A 13,263-nucleotide genomic window follows, 5' to 3' on the forward strand; every position below is an offset into this window, starting at 1 on the left:
CTGTTCCTGTTAATGGATTGGAAGACTAACCTTGTGAAGATGTTATTCTACCCAAACTAATTTACAGATTCAATGCAATCCCAATCAAAATTCCAATAACCTATGTTACAGAAATAGAAAAGTCCAAATTACCAAATTTATTTGGAAGGGAAAGTGGTCCCAAATAACCAAAAACTTCCTTAAAAAAGGAGCAACATCAGAGGATTCCTGCTTCCTGGCCTTCATTGTATTATAAAACTACAGTGGTCTAAACAGCATTGTATTGGCATAAAGATAGACACATTGATCAATGGAATCAAATTGAGAGTTCAGAAATAAACCCACATCTCTGTGGTCAACTGGTGATTTTTGATAAGCCTACCAAGTCTGCTTTTCTGGGACAAAACAGTCTCTTCAACAAATGGTGCTGATAACTGGGTATCCATAACTAAAAGAATAAAAGAGGACCCCTATCTCAGTCCCTATATAAGAATCAACTCAAAGTGGATCAAAAACCTAAACATAAAAGCCAGGAACATAAAACTCCTAGAAGATAACGTAGGGAAACATCTACAAGATCTTGTAGTAGGTGAGGATCTCTTAAACCTTACACCCCAAATCAAAAGTAACAGAAGAAAAAAAAATAGATGAATAGACTTAAAATTAAGTACTTCTGCACCTCAAAGAACTTTGTGAAGAAGATTAAAAAAGGCAACCTACTCAATGGAAGAAAATATTTGGAAATCATACATCCAAGAAGGGTCTAATATCTTTGATACATAAAGAGATCCTACAACTCCACAATAAAAAGAAAAATGACCCAATTATAAAGTGGTAAAAAGGTCTGAATGGACCTTTTTCTTTAAAAAAAAAACAACAACACATGGTGAAAAAACACATGAAAAAAAATTTCAACATCACTAGCTCTTAGAGAAATGCTAATCAAAGCTACAGTGAGAGGGAAGTGGCTGTGGCTCAAGTGATTGGACTTCTGCCTAACATATGAGGGGACCGGGGTTCGATCCCTGGGGCCTCCTGGTAAAAAAATAAGTGTGCCTGTGCAGTGAGCCAGTGCCTATGCGGCGGGTCGTGCAGCAAGATGGTGATGCAACAAAAGAGGATGAAAGAGAGAGTCAAGGCAAGAGGCAACAGTAACTGAGGTGGCACAAGTGACAGGGACCCTCTCTCCACATCGGGGGTCCCCAGGATTGATTCCTAGTGAATCCTAGAAGGAGAAAACAATAAGAGAATACATAAAGAGAAACAGACACAGACTATCACACAGTGAATGGACACAGCTAAAACAGCAGGGTGGGGGCAGGCCGGAACCTCCCTCTAAAAAAAAGACTACAATGAGATATCATTTCAAATCTACTAGAATGGCCACTTATTTTTTTTTAAAAAAAAACCAAAAACCAGGAAACTGCAAGTGTGGAAAGAAGAGTGCTTATTCACTGCTGATGGGAATGTAGAATGATACAGCCACTGTGGAAGTCTGTTTGGCAGTTCCAAAGGAAGTTAGATGTAGATATGCCATGTGACCTGGCAATACCACTACTAGGTATATACCCAGAAGATCTGAAAGCAGGTGTAAGAACAGACATGCATACTGCCAGCATTATTCACAGTTACCAAAAGAGGGAAGCAACCCAGGTGCCCATCAACTGACAAATGGATAAACAAATTGTGGTATGTACATATGATGGAATATTATGCAGGTGAAGAAGTCATGAAGTATATGACAACATGGCTGAACCTGGAGAACATTATGTTGAGTGAAGCAAGTCAGGCACAAATGGACAGAGATTATCTGATTTTTCTCTTATGAACTAAATATAATGGGCAAACTTATGGAGTTATAGCTAGAATATAAGACACCAGAAAATAAAATGTGATTAGAGAATAGAAAGCTGAGGTTTAATCTGTGCAGAATTAGTAAAATATTTGGAAATGTTTGGAAATGAATAGAAATGGTGACAGTACATCATAGGATTTGTAATTGGTAGAACTAACATGGGTTTGATAGTAATTTGTCTTATTTATTTTTTTATTTTAAAGTGATGAATGCACAACTCAATGATTGTACCAAATGCCATTGATTGTACACTTCAGATCAATTGTATGGTTTATGAACAAAAATAGAATAATAGAGTGGTTAGGGGGGAAAATATACCAAATGTAAGATTTGGACTATAGTTACTAGTAATACTTTGATGATGCTCTTTCATACCTTGTAACAAATGTTTTACAACAATACGATGTGTTGGTGGTGGGGTCATATATGGGAGCATGAATGATGTTATGCATTTTTTTGGTAAATTCATAACTTTTACTATATACTTATCATTTATGTATGTTCAGGTATGAGTAATATCCTTCAATTCAAAAATGTTTAATGAAAAAAACATAAAATGGGTACATTGTTTAATTTCTACATATTTGAATATTCCATTACTGCATTATTGATTTTTTCTCTCTGTTGTGATCAGAGAAGATACTTTTTATGATTTCAGTATTTAAAAATTTATTGAGACTTGTTTTGTGACCTAACATATGGTCTATCCTAGAGAACTATCTGTGGACACTCGAGAAGGATGTGTATTCTGCTACTCTTGGGTGATGTCTTCTCTATATGTCTATTATGTCTAGTTGATTTACAGAATTGTTCACTTTTATTTCCTCATTTATCTTCTTTCTAAATGTTCTACCCATTATTGAAAGTATTGAAATTTTCTACTATTAACGTAGAGCCATCTATTTCTGCCTTCAGATTTGCCAATATTTGCTTCATGTGTTTTGGGGCTATGCTTTGAGGTGTATGTATTTATAATTGCTATGTTTTCTTGTTGAAATGCCCCCTTTATCATCAGGACTTCGTGACCTTTGTCCCTCATAACTGTTTTTTTTTTTTTTTACTTAAAGTCTATTTTAATTGATATTACTATAGCTACCTCAGCTTTCTTTTGTTTATATATATTTTGTGTATGTTTTTTCTGTCCATTCACTTTCAACTTTCTTATAGCTTTGTATTTATGATGTGTCTCTTGTAAAGAGTATATAGTTGGGTCGGGCTTTTTAATCCTGCCAATCTCTGCCTTTTTCCTGGACAGAGTAATCCATTTATATTCAAAGTTACTAGTGGCACTGCAGGACTTTCTTCTGCCATTTTGCTATTTTGACTTTGTCTTACACCATTTTTAACCCTCCATTCTTCCATTAATGCCTACCTATATATTTATTTGGTTTTTGTTTTGTATCATCTTGCATCCCTTCCCATTTATTTCTGAATGTATTTTTCATGTGTTTTCTTTGTGGTTACCATGGGATTAAAATTTAATATCTTAAATCTATAGCAATCATATTTGATTTGATACCAACTTATCTTCAATACTATATATATAGTTCATATACCCTTTGTGCCATCATTTCCTATTTCTTTTTTTTCTTATAATCTGTACACATTGTACAGTTCAATATTTTTAAATGTTAACTCTCAGATTCAGTCCCTGAGCTGTCTGTTCCTTAAGTTTTTGTTCAGCTAGTGATATGACAGAGATTTTCTTGAAAGCCAGTAAGTAATCCAAACAAACAAACCGAGGTAAATAGAGCACCTTTCACTGTCTTTGTGAAGTTGCCCTGCTTTGGTTGGTCGTTTCCTTCAGAGCTTATTCTAAGATCAGGCTGAGGCAAATGGGAAGTACAGGATCCTCTCTTTCTTAGCCTGGCTGGACCTGGAGCCTGCTTCTTTCCCTCCACTGTCTTTATTTTATTTTCCTTTTTTTTTTTTTTTCCAAGTGATTTTTTTTTTATTGGCTTTGTAATAATATTACATTAAAAATATATATATGAGGTCCCATTCAACCCCACCCCCCCACCCCCCCTCTCCCTCCCCCCAGCAACACTCGTTCCCATCATCATGACACATCCATTGCATTTGGTAAGTACATCTTTGGGCACCTCTGCACCTCATGGTCAATGGTCCACATCATGGCCCATACTCTCCCCCATTCCATTCAGTGGGCCCTGTGAGGATTTACAATGTCCGGTGATTGCCCCTGAAGCACCATCCAGGGCAGCTCCATGTCCCAAAGACACCTCCACCTCTCATCTCTTCCTGCCTTTCCCCATACCCATCAGCCACCATGTCCACTTTTCCCAATCCAATGCCACCTCTTCTATGTGGATATTGGATTGGTTGTGTCCATTGCACCTCTATGTCAAGAGGAGGCTCAGATTCCACATGGATGCTGGATGCAATCCTCCCACTTTCAGTTGTAATCACTCTAGGCTCCATGGTGTGGTGGTTGTCCTTCTTCAACTCCATCTTAGCTGAGTGTGGTAAGTCCAATAAATCAGATTGTAGGTGCTGGAGTCTGTTGAGGCTCAGGACCTGGCTATCACATTGTCAGTCCAGAGATTCAAATCCCCTAAATATATCTTAAACCCTAACACTAACTGCACCTCCAGCACATTAGCATGAAAGTCTTATGAAGAGAGATCCCATCTGAGTCCAGATTCATCACACATAAACACCATTTCCAAAGAGGGGCCCTCTGACCTGGTGGTTAACCCCATCAGCCATGACCATAACTCCCATGGGTCTCTTTAGCCCTCAAAGGAACCAATATCTGGGGGTTGTATCTGCTTTATCTGTCTCTCAGACTCTGCTCAGTTGTGCATAAGGGCAATCCTTCTGCCAGCCTCCAGACTCTTTTTTAGAGACTCGTAGCCATATAAACTCATTTCTCCTTTCCATTTCTTACATTAGGTCAAACAGCATTTTAAAGTCATGTTATTTTATGTAGACAGGGATATTCTGCTGATCCGCATTGAACCTTCCGTATAAGGTCATTTTCCAGTTGCATCATCAGTTGGTAGTTGATAGTGGTCCCTCGGTGCCAGGGAGGCTCATCCCCGGGTGTCATGTCCCACGCTGGGGGGAAGGCATTGCATTTACATGCTGAGTTTGGCTTCGAGACAGACCTCCTCTCCTTTCCGGGCGCTCTCTTGGTGATTTAATGCAGGTAGTCTTTTGCTCCGGGCCACTTCAACTTAAGTGGTTCTTACACTGTCCAGCTGTCTGCAAACCACTTCTGTGCTCTCAGGATAAACTCTTGGAGAGTGAGCCTGAAGTAAGGTCCAGGGCCTAGTCCCTCAGACTTCCACCAGGTAGGATGGCCCCGACATGCATGTACCCCAGTGTGCATACAGGGGCCACTCTGCTCCCTCTGGGACCCACAATTGGAGCTCAAGGTGGCTCCGCCTAGGTGAGTGCCAGAGGCACCCAGCAAAAGTGCCAGAGGCTTCTTCTGTGGCTTGTAAAGCTGAGTTTTCTTAATTCAACACTTGCCCTGTTAATGCAGCACTTTAACTGTTTCAGGTAGTTTTGAGGAAAGTTACTGTCTTTAAGATTCCTCTGCCACCTTTGCCAGACAGGGGGTTTGGAACATTGGCTGCCCCCAGAGCTGTCCCCCAGCAATCTGAAGTAGCTGATCAAAGGTAGAGATCTGAGATCAGACCACATACCCCAGGAGTTTGGAGAGCTAGATTTTTATGGTCCGCCCTGGCACTAACTAAACTGCGCCAGGAGCCAATCTCCAGTCCCCACTGCTGCCTACCACGAAGCTGGGGGAATGGCCATGGTGGCCACTGCAGGTAGGTGAAACCCACCAGTATTTATCAGAATTTACCAACCTCTTTCTACCACTCCTCCCTGGATGCTCAGTATTCCACTAGATTCCAAGTTTCAAAGTAGTTGATTCAGACAGTTCCTGCCAGGTCAATAGTTTTGGGGAAGGAATGATTCCTGGAGTTTACTCCTGCACCATCTTCCCACAATCCTCTGTTGAATTGTCTCTTACCCAATTACAAAATGTGAATTTTCAACATTTTGATCTAGTATTGTCTGGATATGTTAACATTAATTGTATTTAAATTCAAATATATATGGATTAAATGGCAAAGCAAAAATTATTTACCTGAAGTGGGGGTGTGTTTTTCTTTTTTTTTCCTAGTCTACTCCTTTACATCTGGCAGCCGGCTACAACAGGGTTCGAATAGTTCAACTTCTTCTTCAGCATGGTGCTGACGTTCATGCAAAAGACAAAGGGTAAGTCTATCAATTTATTTCCTTTTAGTGGTTTCACTTACAGATTATTATTTTTTTACTTTCAATATCTGATACTTTAAAGCTATCTGATATTTAAGCTCTAGGCAAGGAAAATCATTTCTTTATAGCTTATCATACTTTAAGAATGTTCACAACTTTGATTTCAAACTTTATTTTTATGTTTCTACTTATTAAGGATACTTATATTTTCTAAGTAAGTTTAATTTTATTGCTAAAATACTGTTCTATTATATGAAGTTATAATTTGTTCCCCTCTATTGAAATTATTTTCCTACTCTTTCGTTTCATTTTAGAAAAATAGATTAAAAATTCTGATGATTTCTTGTTTAAAAGGTATAAAGGTATAAGGATCTCTTATTAATAAACTAAATTAAAGCGTAAAATCTTCTGATTTTCTTTTTTCTGATGAAATCTTGGACATCTAACCTGAGAAACCTGAAAAAACAAAAATAAAAACGGGCCAAAATGGTAGATTAGGGAGGAGGTTTGGTAAGGGGAACCAAGAAAGCACTTGTCATATTTATTTTAATATTGGGTGAATTTTGGAAAACTTTGTACCAGTTTTCTATGTAGTCCAGAGATATATGAATTGGGTCTGCTGTCCTCTGCGATGGGCTGCCATATCTCAGTATTCCACGTTGTGATGCTTAAAGCTAATTGAACCTACTACCCAGGTAAAGCTGATTGATACTGTACTCTTATGCTTAGCAGCATAGAGAAGAGATATCCTGGGGGAGAGTTTCTGCTGCTTTGCCCCTCTCTATGTCATGAGACATAGAAATGAAGACAATTATCAGAAGGGGAATTCATCTGTTTTAAATCTTTGGGTGCTTTATCTCTCTCTTGCCTGTGCCAGGTTTTGTGCTATATGTCAGTGATATCCCACTAGTACAGGGGCATAAATGCTTGATGCTTTTGTAAATCTGTTTCCTTGTTCATGTCTGAAAGCAGATGGGTGTATAATAGATGATAATCAAGCGAAGTACACCACAAAAAAGGGGTCTCTGACTCATTTAGAATGATAGTTTGATGTGAAAGTTATAGTGCTTTGGACATTTGATTTTTATATTGGAAATTACCATGAAAGTGAATCAAAATGGTACGATTATTTCAGTTCACAACTAATTAACATTTATTCACTGTAAATACTTGATATATAAAGCATGTTCTTTTTAGCACATCTTTTTCCTTTTACTTAAATATTCTTCTGACTGGTATTTTTATGATTGTTGTTAAAGATTGGATACATAAAAAACAAGATAATTACAAAAGGTTGACCATAAGCTGTGCCTTGTATCTTTTATCAAATGCTTAAAAATATTTTAATATATAATTGTATTGGGATTAGTTTGGATAAATGACTACTATTTTTTTAATTTATTTTTCATTTAGTGGACTTGTGCCTCTTCATAATGCATGTTCATATGGACATTATGAGGTGACAGAATTGCTACTAAAGGTAAGAGAAATTGAAAATATTGAATATAATTTGTTACTTTTAACTAATAAGCATTCATGATTTTGGCCAGTAATATTTTTAAGAGAATAAAATATTTCTTTAAAATATTACCATTGTCTTAAAAATTTTCAGTCATTAAATTCAGTCTATTTTAAAAGCTGTTTTCAAGACTGACATTGACGAGATTAAATCATTTGACATTCCAAAGAGTTATAGCTAATAAGTATCTTTCGAGTTTTATTTGGTCCAGGGAAATGATGACTGATCTCAAACTCTTTTTCTCATTTCAGCATGGAGCTTGTGTTAATGCTATGGATCTCTGGCAGTTTACTCCACTACATGAGGCTGCTTCCAAGAATCGCGTGGAAGTCTGCTCTTTGTTACTTAGCCATGGCGCAGATCCAACATTAGTCAATTGTCATGGCAAAAGTGCTGTGGATATGGCTCCAACTCCTGAGCTCCGGGAGAGATTGACTTGTGTGTATTTATTCCTAAAGTCATTACTGATTGTTGTAAATTGAAACAGTAATTAGGGCTAGTGTTTTGTCTAATTTAAATAATATCCTTCCATTCTTATTCAGTGCAGTAGTTTAATCCTTTTTTTTAATCATATGCTTTTCTTCCTGAATTCCATGGAAATCTCACCTTGTTTATATATACCTTGTTTTTATAGTTTGTGTTTATTCAAGCCTATTTTTAATTCATGTGTTGAGACTCCCTTTTCTTTTTAAAACTAATAAGGAGAATCAACCAACAACCATTTATTTAATACCTATTATGTACCAGGCACTGTGGATACAGCAGAGAACAAAATGGGAAAAAAAATCTCTGAATTTATACCACTTCTGTTCTTATTCAATTATTGTTAATGGATAATATCAAATACTATTGAATATTGCCTATTTCTCAAGCCCTGGGTAAACACTTTATCCATATTATCTAATTAATCTTTTTTATTCCTCCTTTTTAGTGTAGAGTTCTGTAGTTTTGCCTGACACATTTAGTCATGTGACCAACACCACACTCAATGTTATTTATTAGTATGAATTGATGAATTTTGGAAAACTTAGTATCAATTTCCTATCTAGTCTCCAGGGATGAAAGAATTGGGTCTGCTTTCTTATGTGAAAACATTTCTCATTATCTCACCTTAAGTTCCATCACCTTTAAAAATTCAGAAACGATATTATCTCAGAGCATATATATTTCAAAATTTTTCATTAATCTGTACCCTCATTCTCACTCACCTTTATCATCATATTGCTGCAATTGCTAAATAGCAGAATATGTAAAATTGATAGCTTTCCTGCTCATTTAAGATCATGCTAAAGATTTTTATAAATTTTAAAACTTTTTGATGCAATCGTTATTTCATTAACAGATGAATTTAAAGGTCATTCTCTACTACAAGCAGCCAGAGAAGCAGACCTAGCCAAAGTTAAAAAAACACTTGCTTTGGAAATCATTAATTTCAAACAACCTCAGTCCCATGAAACAGCACTGGTAAGATTTTATTGTTAATTCATTCCTTGGGATAAGCACAAAATAGGGTTTTTCTTTCAGAAGGCTTAGAATCACTTCAGTATCTGAAATGCTAGGAATTTGCATTTTAATGTTGGATGCCGTGATTTTTAAATTTGGATTAGGGGATAATTCCTTTTATAGGCGTGAGAAAATAGACATTTGCTCAACCTCAATTTGGGAATTATTTTTAATCTTTGTTTTTATACAATCTTATTATAACAAGTCTACCTTGTGGCCAATGCTTTCATAAAATTTTAAGATGTGGTTTTCCTTTAAGAATATTTTTTCTTATGGTTCCTAGATAAATATTATTTTTGTTGTCTGTAGCAGATTAAAGTGTACTTTCAAAGATAATTCCATCATCCTTTTGAGCAACTGTCTTCAAAGAACTAATTGCTTTGTTCTAGAAAAGGATAAAATTATAAATTTTCTATTCTGGATTTCTAAATTACCTTTTAAACTATTTGTACTTAATGCGCTTTCAGAAAGATGAATTCATTTTCCTTTTCATTGACTATATGTGGCTCAGGTATAAGGCTGATGATTACTCCTGAATTCAAGTTATTCCTGAATTCAGGATTGACGCATACGTGATGCCTGTATCTCAGACCTCTAAACATGCTTAAGTCAGCATTCTCACATACATAGGGTGCAAATAGAAGATCAAACTTTAGCAGTCAGTATCTGCTGGAAACATTAAAAGAGTCACAAAACTGAAATGGGCCAACTGTATGTGCATTTAAATATCTGGCTTTCAAAGCTGAGTTCACATACTTTGAAGCTGCACAGCATTTTGCCAGGAAGTACTCAAAACTATGGAATAAACCTGGCCTGCTTTCCTGAAGGGTTCATTTTATTCAGTAGTAATTTTTCACTTTTAAAATTTTATATAAAAGTTAATATAAAATGATGTAAGATACAAAACTTGTGTAAATATTAATGTAAAACATAAAACTTCTAAGAATACTTTTTCCCCTAAGCTTCTTCAAATCTGTCACCCTCTTGCCTATCCCTGGGCATATAGACTTCTTCACCTATACTGTAGGTACCAGAGTACTTCTATGGAAATGTTTGAAAAATATTGATTTATGTGGCTGACAGCCTAAATGAAGAATTGAGTAATTTAACTATCTGTTTCTGTAGCTTTGGAGAGGCAGCATTCTGATGCTTTGAATAGAATATATACTGGGTAATTATTTATTGGCTAACAGAAAAGAAACAAAATTTCTTTTATTATTGTTTAACTAAGAACATAATTTCATCTTAGTTTAAAGTCTTATGTTTTATATTTCCATTGTATTCAGAAGGAATTTTTATCATCTCCATAATTTAGAATATATGTGTGTTCTGATGTTCTTACATTCCAAAAAGTCAACAGATGTTATTTATTATGATTTCCACCTTTAAATAGAAATTTATTTTACTAACATAGTTGCATTATTTTATAGCACTGTGCTGTGGCCTCCCTACATCCCAAAAGAAAGCAAGTGACAGAATTGTTACTCAGAAAAGGAGCAAATGTTAATGAAAAAAATAAAGAGTAAGTGTAACTGCAGAAGGAGTTGCTTACTTCTTAAAGAAAACATGCAGTAAAGTGGGGAGTGACATTACCTTTTCCCTTTCTCCCCTCCCTAGTTTCATGACTCCCCTGCACGTTGCAGCAGAAAGAGCTCACAATGACGTCATGGAAGTTCTGCACAAGCATGGCGCAAAGGTAAGGCAAACACCTGAAGTAAGGGCCCAGCCTTGCTGTAAGTAGCTAGCTACTTTTAAGACCGCTACTTTTCCCGTAATTTTCCTGAAGAAATTAATTTTATAAAGGATTGATAGATTATATTTGAACTCATAGATTCTACTTTTAATCTGATTTAAGTCTTGTTAGTAATAAACATAAATACTTGAATTTCTTTGTACTTTAATGTCATTCTTCTATAAAGCAAGTAAAATATACCTACAGTTTTCTCATTTGGAGAGTCAACTTTACATTATTTTAAGTTAATATTATTTTAAATCAATGATATATTTTGACAGCAAGTCAGTGGTGGTTTGTTAGAAAATGATTTATGTTAACAATAGTCAAAAATATCTACTTAAAAATATCTAAGATATTTACTTAAAGGACATTTGTACTTCAGGTTGCTAATGAGAATTTTTTCAAATAGCCTGTACATTAAAGAAATATAAAATCAGTATTTTATTGACATTGTCTGAGCAGCATTCTCTGAAACTGTGCATCCTTGAGGGAAGGTGGTAGCAAACTGGTTGTTTTTTAAGGTGACTGGGACTTGTAAAGTTTTAAATCCTCCAGGATGTATATTTGAAAGCAGAAGTCTCCAAAGTAGGGTGCAGGTATCCTACAGAACAGACAAGACAGGCCATTGGGAAAAATACTAGAATTTTAATTTGTATTATTTTTATTTTAATATAAAGGGATTGAGGTATACTAATATTTAATACAGATTGATGCTGACACCCTCACAAGGTCTGTGTCACTCCTCTGAGCCCTGTCAGCTACCAAGATTTCCTGCAGAGGAAGTGGAAATTTCATGGTCTGGAGGAGCTGACAGTGGCAGACTCACTCATCTGTTCATTTTCAGTGTGTTGTGACTTACTGCAGTTTCATGTGTCCAGATGAGTGGATTGATGGATGTTATCCCAACTGGTGTTACTTTGATTTCACAGTGAATGACTAAGGCAATCTTTTGCTGTTTTGTTTTGTTTTTAAGAAACATAAATCAGACTCTTAAAGGTAAAAGTTACATTCTTTTTTCGAGTGAATGACAAAGTAACTACTTTTTTAAAGAAATTTTAAAAAATAAGATAGATTCTTATTTGGGAAATGTCCACTTTTTTGTTGTTATTGTTGTTGTTGCTGGAAAATGATGTAAATATTTCATCTAGCCATCATATCTATATAATTTTAAACTTGAAAACAGAATTTTCTAAATGAGAAAGATTGCTGTTGGAATTCAAACGAGAGAACTATTTACTTCCTTTGTTGGCAACAGGTTGGGGGAGAGATTGGAGAAATTTCATGAAGAAAGTAAAGTTTTAGGGAAGCAGTTGTGGCTCAACTGATAGAGCATCTGCCACCATATAGGAGGTCCAGGGTTCGGTGTGTGGTGAGCTGGCCCGCACACAGGGAGTGCCGTGCCACGCAGGCTGTGCCCCGTGTAGGGGTGCTTCACGCGCAAGCAGCGCGCCCTGCAAGGAGAGCCGCCCCACACGAAAAAAGCACAGCCCTCCCAGGAGTGGCACCACACACACAAAGAGCTAATGCAGCAAGATGACTCAACAACTACAAAAAAAGCAACACGGTTTCCTGGTGCCGCATGACAAGAATACAGGCTGACACAGAAGAACACACAGCGAATGGACACAGCAGACAACAGTGGAAAAGGGGAGAGAAATAAATAATAAGATAAATCTTAAAAAAAGAAAGTAAAGTTTTAGCTATGAATGTCTAGTAATTAGATATGTAGAAGTATTCAAAATGCAGAGGATATATTTTAAATAAGGACTCAAAACCAGCAACGCAAAGGGGTTGGTTTGTTAAACAGAAGATATGATTTGTTGAGCTAAATCTTGGTAGTCCCAATTAGACAGTTTAGGTTTTGTTCTTATAATGCTTGGAGAACCTTTTGAACTTTTTGAATAGGCAGGTAGCATGAGCAGAATCCTGCTTTAGGAAGCTCCTTCATAAGAGTGCTCCTTCTCTTAGAAAGCCAATTACAGAAATGTAGACTCAAGATATATGTATAGTAACTGATGTAATCAATTATCAGTATTCAACAAAATTTAAGGCCAAACACCTTTGTGATTTTATACCAGTTTACTCAATTATACATTTCTAGGAAAATTATTTTTACTTCTCAGATAGAAGTAGATGAAGCTACCTGCCTAAGATTACTATCTCTGGTTACAAGAAAAAAGGGGAATATGTTTTGTCTCTAAAACTGTCAGAGGTCTGTTATTCTTCTGACACCTTCTGAATACATAGCTGTTTGTGAAGTGTGACACATTAAATGCAGCCTAGTCCTCTATTGAGGCAATTTCTGTACCTTAGAAAATGTTCTCTTTAGTACAGAATGGTAAGTGACATCCTAAGTGATATCTTCTACCATATCCTTGAAGTAGAGATTGTGAGGGGGAAATAGAACTAGAGCTAAAA

The 13,263-nt window shown here is 36.1% G+C and overlaps 1 protein-coding gene across 1 annotated transcript in view; it reads left to right on the forward strand.

Moving 5' to 3' along the window:
* The window catches only part of TNKS (tankyrase), a 244,142-nt gene that overhangs the window by 168,555 nt on the left and 62,324 nt on the right, over window positions 1-13,263 (forward strand). The window contains exons 6-11 of the mRNA XM_058290097.2: window positions 5,994-6,088; window positions 7,502-7,568; window positions 7,859-8,045; window positions 8,950-9,071; window positions 10,541-10,632; window positions 10,728-10,806. Coding sequence (XP_058146080.1) covers window positions 5,994-6,088; window positions 7,502-7,568; window positions 7,859-8,045; window positions 8,950-9,071; window positions 10,541-10,632; window positions 10,728-10,806 — 642 coding nt within the window. The remainder of the gene's footprint in view (window positions 1-5,993; window positions 6,089-7,501; window positions 7,569-7,858; window positions 8,046-8,949; window positions 9,072-10,540; window positions 10,633-10,727; window positions 10,807-13,263) is intronic.

This window comes from Dasypus novemcinctus, chromosome 29, assembly GCF_030445035.2.
Source record: "Dasypus novemcinctus isolate mDasNov1 chromosome 29, mDasNov1.1.hap2, whole genome shotgun sequence".
In the NCBI taxonomy this organism is placed as follows: domain Eukaryota; kingdom Metazoa; phylum Chordata; class Mammalia; order Cingulata; family Dasypodidae; genus Dasypus; species Dasypus novemcinctus.